This window comes from Ambystoma mexicanum, chromosome 14 (genome assembly GCF_040938575.1).
Source record: "Ambystoma mexicanum isolate Mex_15411 chromosome 14, UKY_AmexF1_1, whole genome shotgun sequence".
NCBI classification, from domain to species: domain Eukaryota; kingdom Metazoa; phylum Chordata; class Amphibia; order Caudata; family Ambystomatidae; genus Ambystoma; species Ambystoma mexicanum.
The window spans coordinates 138,509,694-138,528,029 of record NC_090940.1 but is presented as its reverse complement, the minus strand read 5'-3'; the positions used below and the strand labels follow the sequence as shown (position 1 = coordinate 138,528,029).

The window sequence follows — 18,336 nt, the reverse complement described above, 5'->3', positions numbered from 1 at the left end:
TTTTGAGAATTTAATGGCATGCAACCATGCCTGCTGTGAGGTATCAACCCCCAGCATAAGGCCCCGAGCCGAGGGGTCTACGTGATGAGCCACAGCCTCCAGGAGATCCTGGGCCAAGACGCTGGCGTCGGATAAACCCCCCTTTAAAGTCTTCCAGCTTCTCGACCGGGATAAACTCCTCAAACTCCGACAGACCTTTCCACATCTGCATATTAGCTCCCGCTAACATGACCTCGGCGTTGGCGGGAACGGGCGCCATTTCATCATCACCTGAGGGGAGCTGCGGCACGTGAGGAAGGCAGGGGTCCCCGTCGATGGATCAGGGGTCTTAACTTTAGCCTTGACATAAGGAACCTCGGCAGAGCCGGTACTATGAGGCCTGGAATGTTTCTGCGACATACCAACCGTCAAATTAGCCTTCCCAAGAAGGACCTCGGCACTGCCGGTTAAAGAAGAACTTTGCTTCTTTGCCCCCTCAACAGATCTGGTATCACCACAAGAGCGGGAACGGCGGGCAACCGCCTTCACCGATAAGGCCTTGTCAGGCCTCTCAGAAAAGTTGGTAACTTTAGCCTCTGAAAGAGGGACCTCGGACTCACGTCCGGTAACAGCCTTCCCCACGCGGGCCTCGAACATCCGTTCGGAGACAGCAAGCCCCGCCAAGGGTTCGGGGAGCACTCCAGTCTTATTTTTGAGGGAAGCCGACAGATAGGCCTCAGAACAAGCTCCGGCATCCCACAATTTAGTAGAACTGGGTCTACAAACAGCCCCCGCAGGAGGGGCCTCGGAGCATGCTCTGGTATCCACAGGCCCCTTACCCTCGGAGAAAAGTCTGGTACAATTATTAGGCCCAACGGGCACCTCAGGGCTAACCCCGGTGACGGAGCGATCAACGCTCCTCCCGGTCCAGGAGGAACCCGGAAAGGTATCCCCTGGCTGGGGTGCTCTGAAAAGTAAAGAACTTACCGGGTGTTTTTTCTTCTCGTCGATGAATGCCTGAAAATGTGAAGGAGGAGTTTGTCGGAACACCTCCTCCCACCGCTCCAACCGACGTTGAAATGCCCGGACCGAAAGGGAGTCGCAGTAAAAACAGGAGTCCCAACGGTGATCCGGACCCAAGCACTCTAAATAAAGAGGATGGGAATCCGCCCTCGCGAAATGACGGTGACACGAACGATCTGGAAAGTCTAGTTTGAACGACATCGATAGACTAGTACACGATCGCTAGCGAGAGCCAGAGAGGTAAAGGGAAGAAAATCTTCTGAGGATGCAAGTGCGTCCAATCCCGAACAAGCAGAGAAAAGGACTGATGGGCGATGCGCAGGGCAGAGCCAAGGTGGGCGGGGTTACGGCCACGTGCCGGGCCCCGCGCAGAAAGAGAGGAAGGACACATTTTTGAAAAAAAATGTTTTGGATGCTTTTTACAAAGTCCTCCGGTCCCGTCCCACAGGACGGGGAGATGTCCTCTAAGTATGGAAGAAAAGGGAATGGACGTAGGAGTAAAAGGGTTTAAATGCTTTCAAAAAGAAAGCCAGATGCCACCAAATATCGGAACATATTTAGACTACAAGCATAAACTTATTACACTCCTAGAAAAAGATGTAAAGTAATACATTGTAAGCAGGCCTTCCTCATAGGCAAGAGTGTAATTTAAGGCTTTAAAAATACATATAAAATCGTTGGTACTTGCTAAAATTCCAGTCTTTGGCCTAACACTTAATGGACACAAGGGAGGACCCAGGACAAACACCCGGAGGTCTATATGTACCTCCAAGGTCAATTTGAGAGAGATTGTGTTGAATTCAAAAGTTCACAATCGGAATAAACGGGCCGAATTCAGCAGGCACAGCAGCGATTACAGGGAAAAGGAAGGTAAGTGCCAGTACTTTGGCCTTGACAAGAGGGGATGGGATCCCTTCTGAACCAGGGTTTCGAGGCCTACGAGGGAGAAATCCGGAGCCCATCCTACCCCGGAGGTGGCAGTTGAGGGGTCCAACTCCTATTCCCCCCTTGTGCCTGTCTATTTCTAAGCAGTCAACTTTTGTCTCCTGCTATACCTCCTCAACAAGATGCTTGAAGTGTTCTTTTGTTTCTCATAGTGGAATCCCATCCCCACAGGAACTCAGCAAGAAGCATCCGAGGAGGAACAATGACTCAGCGCTGCACGCCTGCCGGCAGAAGACCCTGACCCCGACTACCAGTGATCAGCTCCCCAGGATTCTGCAATCCGCCGGCACCGAGAAGAGCCGCAATGCCATCAGTATGTGGCAGACAGGGAAGCAGCACAGTGCTGCCATACAGCTGCAGTGAGCACAGAGGTGCTGCCACCAACCCTAGACCACCAAGCACTAAAACAGGTAATACGACTGTTAGGCAGAATTGCATGCAGTATCTTCTGGGACCACCACGTACAATTAGGACTACAGGTGTAAGCAAAACCAACCTTTGGTATAAGTCTGTACTACACCGTTTTTGGTAGCGAGCTGAGCAGCCAGGCTTATCCCAAGAGGGAATGTGAGCAGTACAAGATGTTACACAGAGGTCTTACAATCACAGTGGTTCAAGTAGACACTTGCACTCAAGGTTTCTTGGTAAAACACTTATTAATTCATTACACAGTCATTCAGATAACATTCACTAGAAGGAGGTAACTTAATACCATACACAAACACACTTCAGTACCAAACAAATACGTTTGAGTAAATTAGGCTCCCCTTAAATAGGAGCAAAATGGCATTTCAGTCACTTGAAATAGGAGCACAAAGGCAAGAGTTGATAAAATAGATCACAAAGACCTTCTTAGGTGGGGGCGCTGTTGAGCAGCCCGAAAATGGCCGCCTAGCCATGGAGCTCCGTGTGGTTTGGGCCTAAAATCCGGCATCATCAGCACCTGCCCAGATTGAAGCCGACACCGTGCTGAACATCCTGCTGTGTTCTCGACTGGAATCGTGCACTAGAGGCCCTGCAGCGCCATGTCGGAGATTCGGCCCGCTCTCCTGGGCGGACCCTGGTGTTGCCTGAGGCCCGGTTGGGACCCGCCTCTGTGGAGCACTGCGCCACTTGTCTGCGACGCGCTGTGGCAGCGCACGCATGCTCCAGATGCCCAAATTCAGCGGGATGCGACGTAGGTGATCCCCCGGCCCTCTCCGTGTGCTGCGGCTTCCCCTACATCTGGCCGCTCTGCACCATAGGGTCGGAGCAGCGTCCGAGCTGGTGCCTGCTTACACCCCGCCTCCACGCTCTTTGGCATCGCAGCCTCGCTTTGTGACCCGAGCTTCCTGCGGGGGATTGCCGCTGTCTGGCCGCATTTGGAGACCTGGTGCGGCCCCTGGATCCTGCACCTCACTTGTCGACGCCTGGGAGAGATTGTGCATTTCTCCGTGGATGGCGGCCTACACCCGTGGCCCAGGTGAGGAGCTGGGTTGGGTTGAGGGTCACCCCTTTGATCTTTCCCGGATCCCCGCGTCGGCGTACTGCCCTTAGTTGCGGGTGCCTTCTCTATCAGCCAGCCTGCACTGCCTGCCCTGCTGCCCACTCCCTGGGCCCCTGTGGACATTGGGGATTGCAACGTACGTGGGCGCACTGAGCCACTGACCCCATCCGGCTGGCCTGCGCTGATCAGGGATTGCCAATAGCCACGCTTCCTCATACATAATACAAGCCGCCCCGGAGGGCACTACATTACGCTGGAGACCCAACGCTTGACCCCAGGCCCTGTGAGCAACTAGTACATACGGGTGGCCGCAGGACCTCTGACCTAGCCAGCACTTCTCCCCTGCACCTTCCACGCTAGGTAGCTGTGCAGTCTACTATTTCAGTTTTGCTCGCAATGCAGCCCAGTTGCTACTTAGACCCCCGAACACGTCAGCAGTGTCACAAGCCATCTCTACCTTCCCTTAACCTCAGTGACCTGCAACTATTGGATGGTCAAACTTGACGCTACACTCCAGCTTCTCACATTAGATCGGGCCTGACCTGTCGGGTCACCTCTCATCACACTTGCAATGTCCAACAGATCCAGAGGGACCAACAAGGTGGGCGCCATGGACAAATTTGCAAAGGCAGCTCCACGTGTAGACCAGGGCGCTGCAACATCCGCCCAGGAAGAACCTGAATCCGAGTCCTCCACCTGGAGCAATGACCCCTGACCTCACTGCCATGATGGAGTCGATGGCCAAAAATGTTGCCTTGTTCCATGAAAAACTGGACGATATTAATGCCAATGTCGCTTCCCTTAAATCCTGAGTTGATCAGGCGGGAACAAGGATTACCGAGGCGGAAAACAGAATCGGGGCCAACGAAGATCAACTACATACTTTGCATGATGCAGTGACCACCCTGACTCGCGACATGAAAGTGGTGAAGTCCAAGTGCGACGACCTTGAATCTCGCTCACGAAGAAACAACCTACGCATAATAGGGGTCCCTAAAAATGCCCTGAAGGGGCGCATGGAGTTGGCAGTCAAAAATCTACTTAAAGACCTATTGGGAGACCCCATACTATCCCCTTTCTTTACAGTCAAGCAAGCTCATCGGGCCCTGTCCCCACGTCCCAAGCCGGGATATTTCCCCAGACCCATCATCGCCAGGATTCTCAACTATAGGGTCCTCATCCTACGCTTGTCACGTGAAAAGGGCGACCTATGCCTTGACTCAAATACCATTCGGATATTGCCCAAATTCTCTGTCGGGGTGCAGCAGGAGAGAAGCCAATTCCTGGGAGTCAAGAAACTGCTACGTGAGCGAAATGTCCCATATGCGTTCCTTTTCCCAGCCCGGCTCAAGATTACCTTCAGAGAAAAGCTGTACTTTCTTACGGTCCCGGAGGAGACACTCAAATTTATAGAGTCCTAGATACCGCTGCCTAATCCCAATGGCAACCCTATGGCTGATGACTAAACTCAAACCACCTTGTATCTCGGCTACCCGTTTGCTATTGCTTGTTCCTTCATGTGTTGATAGCAATGCAGCCTTATTGGCTCACCCAAATGCACGCATTGACTACCTGGGTTGATCACATTTGCATAGATTACCGCCAGTGACCAGGGGCGGCTCTCCGCCATGACTACCGGTCTGCCATTGTTGAATAATCCATTCGCTGGTTGTTGGCCCATTTGTATCCTCAGGCCTAGACAAGGAATGCTAGGTGGGCGGTAGGCTTCGCCCTTTGGTCAGCTTAACCCTTTTTAATCGCTCAGACTCGGCCCATGCAGGCTAGGTGTGATCAGTTTGCATATGTTTGTTCTATGTACCGCTGGTAACCTATTGCCATTCCTGTTTTTCCAAGTGTCCACCACACGGCAAAGGCGCACCACACTGTGATTGCAATGTTTACTCTTGTTAATTTGAAATTGGGTATTGGCCCCTGTTGGGCCATTGGAATTGCGGACCCACGTTGGGAACTGCCTGTTGTCCCCTTTTCCGTGGGACATTTTGGTTTTGATTGGATAGGGAGGGGCGTTACACTGCCTGCTTGGATGGGGCGGTGCGGGAGAGGGGTGGAGTGGGTTTGATTTGTGTTATGGAAAAAGGCTGAGGCGGATTGGCAGACCACAGTGCATCGGGGGACCCCAACGGGGGCGTTCTACGCCCTAGATTCACTTTACGACAACGGTGGTGGGATGTTACTTAGATTATTAAAATGCCGGTACCAGTGATGTCCTGGAATGTACGGGGCCTGAGCAATTACACCAAGGCTCGCAGAATCATGTCGTACGCTAAAAGATATGGTTGCAAAATACTGCTCCTGCAGGAGACGCACTCCATGGGCCCTCTGACCAAAAGTAGAACACCGGCATGGGGACCACACGGATATTTCACCTCATATTCCACAAGTGCCAGAGGGGTGTTGACGATCCATAAATCACTTAAGTTTGTTCTCCACAAGAGCTATATAGACCCGGAGGGGAGATGCATTGTATTGCATTGCGCCATAGCCAACAGAGATTATTTGCTGGTAAATACCTATGGCCCTAATGTTGAGTCCCCCGACTTTGTCGACCTGGTGGTGTCCATATTGCTAGGGTACGTGGGGGTGTAGATTATCTGGGGTGGGGATATGAACTTCATATTAGATACAAGCCTGGATAGGACTGGCACAGCCCCCAGGCCCCTGTCTGGTGCAGCGCGTAGACTACTGACACTCAGCACAACACTTGACATTCACGATGCAAGGAGGGCACTACATCCGCAAACGCGCGAGTACACTTATTACTCTTCAGTGCGCGATAGTTCCTCCAGGATCGACATGTTTCTATTATCCGGTCCTATGCTGGGCAGAGTGGTGGAAACACGGATACTTGCGCGCACTTTGTCAGATCACTCACCGATCTTGATATCCCTGGAATTGGGAATACCTGCCCCTACTATCAACACATGTTACGCTCACCTGGTATCCACAGGGACTCCACCCAGCTCGGTTACTCGCTGGTATGCTTCTCAGCTTTGCACTGATGTGGTCTGCGGGGAAGGTTCTGCCTGAAAATACAGGAGGACTGTGTTCAAGACTGACCGACTGGGGTAAGTATCCTCCCTCCACCCCATATGATTTCAGTCCATCTGGCGCCCTCTCCTCACCTTGTGGTAGAATTAGGCGTGCTCTCTGTCCTGCCTTCTTTGCAGGGGCGCGTTGTCTTTCATAGGCGAATGCGGTCCAGTTACTTCACTGACGCCGGCCCGTTTGATATTGTTCAGGTAGGTCTTATTGCTGTTCTTTAGTTTTTTTGCTATCCTGCATGCCTTTCTTTGTTTAAAATGTCTCTTTTTTTCTCCCTTAGGTATGCGTAGCTTCAGCGTGGCGAACTGGCTTGGTTGAGCCCCGCTGGCAAATGATGGCACATTAAGAGCACTATGATGCGGTAAGTAGTGCTATGCGCAGCACTGCGAAGTCTTGCCTTTGCTAACCTGTGTTTTCCTTCCTTGTAGGTTGCGGTTTTCTTCAGCACGAGTGGAATGTCCGGAGTGGTGCCAGCCGAGAGGCGACCAGCCAGGTAAGCCTTTTGAGCAGTTCGTAATTTGTAAATGTCTCTACTGCTTTCTTTAATGTTGCCTCTATCTTCCTCTTTCAGGTCGTTCTGTCTGGGAGGCGTGCAGATTCGAGGAAGCTGTTCTCAGTAGCTGTGTGTGTTTAAAGATGAAGACTGCAGGTAAGATGCTGCTGCTAAAGATGTTCCCTTTGTCTCCTTGCAGGTTCTGCTTCTCCGAGGTTCGAGGGAAAAGCTGGACATGGTCAGCGTCACGTTACAAGCTGCAAAGTAACGCGAAGCGTGTTGTCTTGCTCGGGTGTGGTTTAAATAGCCCCAACAAAATAGTCCAGGTAAAGTAGTCCCTAGGCTACCACACCCAAAACACTAGACCGCATAGCTTGGTTCTAAGGAACCAAGCTATGTGGATGCCTCCATGATGGCGGACAATACAATAAAGTAGTTCCCAAGCAGATTGTTTTTCATGGTGTATGAGCCTGGCGCCATAGGCGCCAGGACTGGCCCCATGAGGGCTTTTGAAAAGGATGCCAGGCTCTAGAGGCCCGGAGTCCTGACTCCACCTGGCCAATGGGTTTGCCAGAGGGGGTTTTGGGCGGGGGTCGTGACACACATGGCGATTCAAATCGTCCGCTTTGCAGGATATTGTACTTAAGGAGGACATCCTTGCTGACATTCAGTCCTATTTTGAGCACAATACGCCCCAGTCCACCACCCTGGGTGTCCGCTGGGATGCTTTCAAAGCCTTCATCAGGGGTGTGTCCATTTCTACGGAGTCGGGAGTCCTCAAAACTATAAGAGCTGCCCTGACCCGCAGCGAAACTAAATTACGGGACCTGGAGCGAGCCTACACGGCTTCGGTTGACCCGTGTCCTCTCCCAGATCAACGAATAGCTCAGATTTTTTAATGACCAAGCCACTAGGGAAGCCCAGTACTTCAGCCGTCCACAAGCTGCGCGGAAATACAGCGAGGGCGACAGACCCAGCAAAACACTGGCCGCTTCGGCGAGGGGTGAGTGGGGCCAAACCCAAATTACCTGCATCAAGGATAGTCAGGGGGCAATACAGTGGTCCGACCGGCAAATCCTCGAAGTCTTCACAGGCTTCTACTCTGAACAATATTCTCAACCCCCAGAGCATAGTGACTCTCAGATGCGGGATCTCCTTGAGCAGATACCTACTACCTGTGTCTTCCCAGCAACAATAGACCAACTAGATTCTCATATTACATTGGATGAAATAGTGGAGGCCATATCTAGTTTCCCTACGGGCTAACGGCTGATTTTTATCAGGAGTATGTAGCTATATTGACCCCCGAATTGCTCGAAGTATGGAACGAGTCACTCCGGCTAGGATCCCTTCCCCCGACACTATGCGAGGCCGTCATTACGGTCCTACTCAAGCCTGGTAAGCCTAGTGATGACTGTGGATCATACCGGCCCCTCTCACTAATGAATTTGGACACTAAAATCTTTGCTAAGGTGATCGCTAACCGCTTCCTCCCTGTCATGTCATATGGTTCACGATGACCAGTCAGGTTTCGTGCCCGGGAGATCCACGTCCCATAATATCAGAAGACTTCTTAATGTCATGGCACGAATCGACCAGGTTGTAAGTGCAGTTGCGGTTACCCTGGATGCTCAGAAGGCCTTTGACATGGTGTCCTGGAGGTACATGTGGCTCGTCCTGGAAACCATGGGCATAGGACCAAAGATGATTGCATTTATCAAATTGCTATACACCTCCCCAGTTGCCAGGGTCTGCGTTAACTCACAAACGTCCGCTCTGATCCCTCACTTCAGAGGCACCCGACAGGGATGCCCGTTCTCCCCGATCCTATTCGCCCTAGCTATCGAGCCCATGGCGGACTATGTCAGGGAGCGCCACTCACAAAGGGATATGGCTACAGGATACCCCCGAAATTATCTCACTCTACGCGGACAACGTGCTGTTCTTTATCAGAGACCCCAATGTTCACCTTGACCCAATCCTCTGCGACATCACCCGCATTGGTACGTACTTTGGTTTAACTATTGTACCAAATCTGAGTTCTTCCCTCTCACAAGCTCCACAGTACAACCCGCCACTGAGTACCCGCTCCGCTGGTCCGCTGATGGGATTAAATACCTGGGACTCCAGGTGTCCCTGACCAAAGACACACTCCTAGCAGACAACTACCAGGCCGCGGCAGAACAAGCGGAAGCCAAGATAACGCGCTTGCGCTCTCTCCCGCTATAACTACCCGGGAGACTCTTGCTGGTAAAGATGATACTGCTCCCTAAGCTGCTGTACATATTCACTAATGTACCTGTCTGGCCCGGTAAGAAATACTTTGCAGATTTACACAAGCTGTGCACTCAGTTCCTCTGGCACTCAGGTGCCGTGTGTAAAAAATGGTCAGATATGACACTTCCCTACGAAAGAGGTGGGTTCACTGCCCCTGATATGCTGCGGTACTGGATCGCGGCACAGGCACAGTTTGCCTCTTACTGGTACCCTGCCCCCCCCTCTCCCCCATGTCAAGCTGGAGACCCTTGCGGCATCCGGCACCAACATAATGACTTAAATATTACACTGACGATACTAGCCGGACTCAACCATTGACCCGGTCCGAACCACTGTGCATGCCTGGGGTCAGATATTCACCACATGTGCTGAAAGACACCCATACTACAAGTGGCTTCCCACCTGGTGGTTTCCCGGGCTGGAACCCACATACGACATGGCCCTGGCACGACACTGGGAGACCCTGGGGTACCTTGCCCTAACCGACTTCTACCCGGACAGGCAATTCATAACACTGCAGACTTGGAGGCCGGGTCATTCGGGGTCACCACTGGAACTCTTGCAATTCTACAGACTCCGGGCTGCCTTCCGTAGTGCTTGGCCCGAGTTTCCCAATGAGCCCCCGGACTCCTGTGGGATTTCCTACATTGCCAATTCGGGTGGTGCCCGCGGGGTGGTATCTTCACTATAAAAACGTCTAACTGTTGCCCCACCTCAGCCTTCCAGGGTCCGGGACGACTGGGCATCCGAACTGGAGTTAGAACTCATGGACCAACTGTGGGAAAAGATGTGCTCTCACACTAATAGAGTCTCCCTGAACTTTCGCTACCGCACCAGTCAGTACACATTTTTAAACAGGCTATACTACACCCCCCGCAGGATTTCCAGGTTTTCTTTTCGCTCTGACCCACGGCTCTGTCCTCGCTGCGGTGCAGAGGGAGTGGGCCACTTGCACATGTTCTGGGACTGTCCGAGGCAAGCCACATTCTGGGATGAGATCTTGAAAACATTGTCAGAAATCTGTGGTACCGTTATTGATCCTGACCCGTTGGGGGTTCTGTTTGGGGCGTGGCGGGCTGAGGGAGCTAAAAGTGCAGCTACATTCTTAAATGTGAGCTGCATAATTGCCAAGAAATGTGTTTTACAGAACTGGAAGTGCTCCCCCCCACATTCCAGAAATGGTTGAATTTATTAACATGGTCTCAGAACTGTGAGGAGTACCACCTCAGTATGCTCCCGGCCCGATCCCGGCCCAAAAACATCTGGTCCGCCTTTAACAGCTATCTTAACAGCCTAGACACACCCTCCTCTGTGGACAATTCCTCGCAATCGTCTGTTGAGTGCCACAGCTTTGGATGCTTTGTGATGCTGCATTCCTTGTTCGTTGCTATGTCACTGTTCCTATGTACCACTGTACTCATTTATACATGTACCTAATCATTTTTGGCTGCTGTGATGTATGTGTAGTTGCCTCTGCCAACAAAAATAAAAGTTTGAAAAAAAAAAATACCTTCTTAGGCAGTGCAAATAGTTTTAGTTCACTAGAGGACTCATTTCACTTCAATAGGCCTAGGCCAAGGTCAATGGGCTAGTGTCTTGGATAAGAGAGCAGTTCTTGTAGTAAACAGTAAAGTCTTTGCCAAAGTTCTCAGAAGTAGTTTGTATGAAAAAAAAGAATCATATGTTGGGTCACAAGCTGATTAGGCCTGCGAGTTTGGAAAGCTTCACAAACTCTCATCGCGAGAGGCAAGTTCTCTCAATCGGGTTGGCACAGTACCTAAATATGAAGAAAAGATGCAGCTGAAGATGTTGGTTCCTGGCAGTTCCTGCAGATCTCACTGTTCCCGAGACTCAGTCGGGGGACTCCTGCACGGCACAATGACTGATCAAACAAGCTGGCAAATGGAAGATATTCAGTTTGAGTAGCTGTAGTCAAGCACACAAGCTGGTGTTCTTCCCCCGGGTTAAACCTAACCAGCTCCAAGAATGGCATCTAGGTGGCCTACGAGTTGATTGGTCCCACCAACTCAAAGTAAGAAGTCGTCCTTGAAGGGGCTACTCTGTCGAGATGAACTTGGCAATTCGGACCTGCAGCAGGGCTTCACCGGGCAAACCAAAGGTCAAGGAGTTGCAGCAGCCGTCCTCTTCCAGCTCTTCTTCAGTTCTTTCGTTCCAGTGGTCGACTCTGCCTTCCAAGCCAAGAGACTCGCCTTTTAAACAGTTTTCTCCCTTTCATTCCAGCCTGGCTGTCAGTCACCAAGCAGGGTGGCTGTCCTTGCCGGACAGTCAGCCAATCACGCCAGAGTGCATTTGGTTCTCATAGGAGACTAAGCACCGGGAGTTTCGGGGACCTCCCTCACTTCCTGCCCACCCCAGACACTCAGGTGCCAGAGGCGGTCTTCAGTCCTGAAGCCCGCCAAAGGCGTACAAAGTAAGGGACCAAACCTAGTTTGGCGCGCAGAGACAAACTCTAGAAGGACCTTTCCAAAAAGAAACGGCGAAAAAAGAAGACCGGGACCTGTTTAAACAAAGGGCCCTAAGGCGCCATGTTGAAAAACATGACTCTTGTGATTTTTAGCTACCGGTGTTCGTGGTCGGGAAAAATCATGGTAGTTCGTTGTGAAACCACAGTCACCAGCCATTTCGATAGGAAAGGGTAGCATGTGACTGCTACATGAGTTTCTAGACACAGGGGATACTAGGTAACCCCTCCAGCACTCTATAGGAAGTTAGTGTGTGCTGGGTCTAGGAATTTCAAAAGACTGGTAAAGACTGGTAAAGTCAATTTAGAGAAGGTATTTAAACCTTTTGGAAGTCTACAAAGACATCCCTGTGTCACTGCACTGAGGGTGCTGTGTAACACACATGAACACATGAAAAGATGATGCTTATGGAGTTATCTAAAACTCCATAATCAAAGAACACGTGTAAAACACACATCAAAATAAATGAGAGTGGGAAAAAAGGCTCACACTCTTTCCAGGTAAAAAAATCAAGTCCTCAAAATCCAGCAAAGTTGCTGGGGGTCTCTAAGGTGATGGGAATTGGCACATTTATGAGAATTCTCCCCAACAACGACCCCCCCTCAAACAAAGGGACTTCCCTTTGAACCACAGGAAATTGTTGCAGAACAGACCCATCTTAAGACATCCTGACATGGTTAAGTTGTGCCTCTGGCAACTCATTGGAGTGAGACCTGTAATGTGAACAAGGCTCATCTTCCTTGCTGGGGTGATCCTCTGGCATTCCAGCGTTTTTCCATAGACAAAGGGATGTGATGAAATACAGGTGGTGTGAATTCAGTGAATTCAAAATGTAACACATAAGATGTGGCAGGTCAGCTGGGAGAGACACCCGTTGGAAACCAACTATTATAAGCCATACCTGCCCTTGAACGGCATCATCGCTGGCTTCCTGCTCAGAAGAAAAACTTTCATACTCTTCTTCCGAATAATTATCTGTTCATTGAAAAGAAAAACATTTTAGATTAGAAATTACTGCTTGGAGAAAAAAGGCACTTTATTCGTAAGTGAGACTTGAAAACACAACAGGTCCAACAGCAATGCTGGGGCATAACCATTCCAGAGTAGAATGAGAGGAACGACAGAGGAAAAACATGATTATTAGGTTCAAATATGCAATGTGTCATGCTCAAGTACATTTTAGGGAGAGTTCTCATATTGACTATAAGAGACGTGCCCGGTCAGAGAAAGTGCACCAACACTGCAGTGTCTAACTCCATGACAGTCTTCAACACTTCTGCACCAGGACTCACTATGTGGTTAAAGTCCCACTAGACCTGCAGGTAGAGTAACTTATGTTATCTCCTCGTAGTAAGGGAAAGGAACTAGACCCATGAACTTGATGGCATACATTTGTTTCTATTGACATACCATGGTGGCATACGAAGAAACATCACCAGCAATGCTAATGTACATTCCCCACTGCATCCTCCACCTGGACTTGATGGATCCCAATTGGCTACACACCACAGATCTTACAAGATCACCTGCATGTGAAGTACTATTAGGAAGGCTGATATGAGGGTTCCAATACATGTGGGCTATGGACTTAGGGTTTGAAATAGCCCGTTGGTACAAGTTAGGGTTAGAATAGGCCTAACGGTCAGGCTTTGAGTTAGGATAATTGATTCCCTACACAATGGTATGTTATTGAAAGGTATTAAGCGAAAAGTGCACCAAAAGGCATCTTGACGCTAATCCTACAGGAAAGCGCTGAAAGGTGGACCAGCTACTAAAAAAAGGAATGTCTTCAGGGAGGCGGTGGTTTTCTACAGCACAAAGTGTCACAGTGATAGAATTCCATAGCTTTGCAGCAGCCACTGAAGAGGCACGACCACCCACACAAGACCGTCGGATGCGAGACACTTGAATACTTTAAACTGCCTGAGAGCGAAGTGGCTGACAAGGTACGTAAGGGCAGAACTTAAGACCAAGGTATTCGTCACCAGCCCCATAAACAGCATGATGCGCCAAGCATAGAGATTTAAATTGGACCCTGTTAACCGGGAACCAATGAAGCTGGCGCAGAATGGGGAAAATGTGTGCCACAAAGGGAGGATGGGCCACAACTCTTGCCACTGTATTCTGCAAAAGCTGGAGTCTGCAGATCAAATATCCAGGCTGGGCAAGGACAGCAATCGACCCCGCTCTAAACAAGTGAGCAACAACCAGCGCATGAAATTTGGAAGGAATAAAAAGGCAGAACCTTGTGTAATTTCCAAAGTTTAAAATATCCACTTTGGCAAACAAAGGCTACCTGAGCCTCCATTAACAATGACGCTGACAGTTTGACCGCCTAGGTCCTTTACCACCGCTACTGGCATCAGAAGCGGGCCAAGAACTGATGACCGGTAATCCGATATCCACAAAGAGGCGGCAGCTGTGGGTCCCGTAGCCAGTACCTCTGTCTTGTCCCCAATTTAGCTTAATCCAGTTGTCGGTCATCGAGCACCCCACAGCCTCCAAGCAACTCAATAGCTGAGACGCAGTGTCACGGTGGAGACAAATCCAGCCGCATGAGGATTTGAGTATCATCAGCATAGGAGTAGCATCGGACGCCATGGGAGTGGATGAACCCAACTAGAGGCTGAATATAGAAAATGAATCAAATAGGGGACAAGATAGAGCTTTGGGGGACCCCGCAAGACAGAGCCACTGGTTTGGAACAAAAAGGGGAGAAAGATTGGGCAGGGCCAAATAGAAAGGATCGGAACCACAAAAGCACCTGTCCAGACAGACCAGCAATAGTCAGGCAGCCAAGATCATCAATGGACCATCAGGAGAGGCCATAGATGGAGTTGGAGAGTGAATTAATGTTTGAACTTATTAAAGAAAAGGAGCACTAAATAGTGCAGAGTTTTACCGCAAAGAACATGGTTGACTGCAAACAGATTAAGAAATACATTAAAGCGAGTAACACGAGCATGTGTTTATTTACAGAGTCAATCCTTTGTACCCCCACAATGTAGCCTCTCACCAATGATCTGGGTGCCACTGCTGTTGTGCAGTGAGACACAGAAGGGGCTACAGTCTGCTGCCTGGTGTAGGCTCAACATACACTAATGAAAATAGATGAGCAGGGCCACGCATGAACATAAATGAGCCTGGATTAAGCAGTCTTCAAGCTATCCATACTTGAAGGGCCAAAATATACTCATCTATTTTGATGCTCAACAAAGGGTAACTTCTGGCGTCTCCCCCGCAGCAGCTAGAGATATCACAGGCACCAGGCTCCAATGCAGCTGCACCCTCCTCCCCAGCCCCTCACAGACATCCTGTCAAGAATGCACAGAAAACTAACATGTACGAAGACTGCCGACATCCCAATGCCCGTACCACTTCCTCAGGTTTCTTATATTCTTTCTATAGTGCAGTATTTGCACTGAAGCTTAGCAAGCCTCTCCTCTGGAATCCCGCTCCCCACAATGAACCTGTAGTGGTCGTTTCGGTGCTTGCTGAAGCAGTTGAATGTGGAGTGAAAGCAGAGATGGTCTTTCTCTGCCTCACTCAGGGTCTTGTCGGTACCACCTAGACCGCTGCTGGCAGCTTTCTCCAGCAATCCTTTGCCCTCCATTGACACATCCTGCCTCAAATTGTGGCCTTTACCAGATCCATACCCACATCATCAGGAAGTCATTAAGAAATGCGGTTATGAACAATATGAATAATATGTCTGACTAATTATCAATGGTAGAAAAAACAATGATATAATCAAATTCAATCCTATGCAGGCACGGACCATGTAGCCACACATTTAATACAGCATGTGGCATATTTTTTAAGTAAATGGTTCATTTTTTCATTAAACGAAATTTAAAAATAAATAAAATGTATTTATAAAAACAGCTCATTGTCTTCTTTCTAAATCAAGCTGCTATGCCCCTAGACGCAGACGGGTGTGTGCAGGTACTGACAGGCGCGGCGGAGACGGAGACGGGAAGTTGTGGACGGCTCAATTGAGCGTCTGATTCCGTCTCTGTATGTGGGAGGAGGGGGAATGTTTGTAGTAACGAAGGGAGGGGAAGGGGCGGGAAAGGGCAGATTACGGTGGTGAAACCCCCACGAAATCTAAGAAATCCCAACAGCTCTGGACAGTGTGGGGCTGGGATCTCCTTCCCAGGGGGTGACACCATCCCAGAATGTGATCATTTTACATTTTCAAGGTCACACAAAGTCGGCCAAAATAAATCGGTCTTTGCGTTTGGCCTTCAAAATGCGGAATCATCACATAGAACCATATTTATTTTGACATACGGACTAGTGTAATGTAAGATTATCGTACCACATCAGTTCTAGGACATGTGGATACTTTTATGCGCACTAGCTACTTACAGGTCGCAATGACCGCTCCTCCGTCATCTTCTGAGAGAAAGCAGAAGCAGGCTGGCTGAGGCAACCAGACTCATTGGTTCTCAGTACACATCCACCTCAGAGCTACTCCTGGACCCCTCGCTGCTACCCTATCCAAGCTGCCTTCCACTATCACAGCTGCTCCGGCCCCCCTCGGCCTCACCTACCCTGCCAAGACTGCCTTTCCCTACAGGCTTGAACGGCAGACTGCCACACATTGATTGAAAGGTCATTGGGATTCACCTGGTGCACTGCTGCCGTCTAGAGGGCATCTGTGGACAGTAGTCAGTCCATCTAAAGTTTCCAGAAGGGAAACTCAACCACAATGTTGATTCTAGTGGTCGAGTGGATTTCGAGCCCTGTGTGCTCATTCATTGTCCTCAACAACTCAAAGCTCCACCATAGTAATGCTCAAATATAGCTTAACAACTGCTCTTTGTTTAATCAGCTAAAACACGGTCACTCAAGATGCATCTCCATGCCTCAGCAGTGCATTTTACCTCAACGGATGTCTAAACTGCTACTAACAACGCAACTGGGCCCCATACTGCCGTTAATATAACATTAGACCTCAGGACTAGGCTTTATGACGCAGCACAAAACTTTAGGCCACCAAACCAGTCTCCAAGGGGCAACTATTTTCAATCACTGTCAACCGGAATGGAAGTGTTTCCAAGTTGAAAGGCCCTGCAATGGCGCACACTCTTATTTCCGTTTCCAGATAAATGTTCATTGGAATGAGGCACACCATACAGTCACCCAACACTGAATCATTTTAGTGGGGACGTCTCAACAACATTCAAATCCAAGGTCTGCAAAAAGCAGTCAAACTGGGACCCCCAGATGTGGTGAAAAGGATTGGGTATCTGGAAACACATGTGTTCCGATTTCAGAAATGTATTACTTGTGTGATTGTGGCTCAGTCATATTACTGACACTTCCGAGTGCTTATTTGGAAGTTAAGTCTTATTTGTGGTGGCTGGATTGCAATTATACCTTAAAAGTCAGTTTAGTTTTCACTAGTGACTTCTGAAAGGTGAACTTGGAATTTAATATCTTTATTGGGATATAGTTTCTAAAAAAATGTTCCCAAAATATAAGATGAGAAGATGGGTAGAGATAAAAGTTATAAAAGAAACGTATAATTGTATTATTAAATTACTTTGTTTTGGTTGAAAGTCAACATTTCAAATACACATTTTAAAACAGTTTTCACAATTTACATTTAGACCTACATACTCAAATGTTTACCTTTAGACATTTCTCATTAAAAATACAACAGTCACTAAAAAAAAACAGTTTGTGCAATTCATATACATAGTATCCCCCAACAGAATCCCCAAGTGAGCAATTGCGTACCTGAAGGTACTGTGTTGACAGCAGAGTAAATAAAAACAGATACAATTAGGACACCAATTTGAATGCCTAATCTCTTTAAGATTCTTCGTCAATGAATTCAGTTTCTTAATTTATTCTTCATAGATTAACAGGATGGGATGAAAATTGATTCTGCCCTTATTATTTACAAGGGGTGTTGATTCCCATAAATTCTCTTAGTAGTAGCAGGATTCAAACTTTTGACTAGCTTGTAGTAGCTATGGCAATCGTGATTGTAGCCAATTTCTTTTTTGGGGTTTTACCTTCTCAGATGTTGCCTTTTAGAGGCAGATAGTTATAAAAAATTATGGCATTTACGCAATTCAGGGAACCTGAGGCAAGTTCGATTGACGATTCAATCTTAACAGGTAGATTGCCATCGCTATGTTCCATGAGATGTGATTTTTAGTGTGTCTGATATTGGTATTTTGTGGTAAAAAGTAATTCTAAATCCATAGCTATAGTACCTGCCCTATTCTTTTAGTCTGGGGCAACTGGCCTTGTAAATTCTGTTTTCGTAGAAAATGTACTGTCGCTATGTTCAACGAAATGTGCTTTCCATTGAATATTAAAGACCACATTTGTTTGTGTCGGAGTATTCTAAATTCATTGAAAGATTTGTGGACATTTTTTGTTCTGATGGTTGCTAAGCTCAGGCACTCTACCAGAAGATGTTAAAGAGTCTCGCTTAAGATGCTAGTTTCACAGAATCTGCATGAGCTGGAAATAGGCCTTGTTTTGATCGTTGAGCTAGCAGTTTGTGCATTAAACATTTCCTGTAGAGCAATCTACTATCGTTTGTAAAGACATTAGGCCCAATT

At 48.7% G+C, this 18,336-nt stretch overlaps 1 protein-coding gene across 3 annotated transcripts in view; it reads right to left on the bottom strand.

Annotated features, from left to right (window-relative positions):
* Positions 1-18,336, bottom strand: part of PACS2 (phosphofurin acidic cluster sorting protein 2) — a 1,334,790-nt gene that overhangs the window by 512,614 nt on the left and 803,840 nt on the right. For all 3 annotated transcript variants that reach the window (XM_069638734.1, XM_069638735.1, XM_069638736.1), the window contains one exon: positions 12,651-12,724. In XM_069638734.1, coding sequence (XP_069494835.1) covers positions 12,651-12,724 — 74 coding nt within the window. The remainder of the gene's footprint in view (positions 1-12,650; positions 12,725-18,336) is intronic.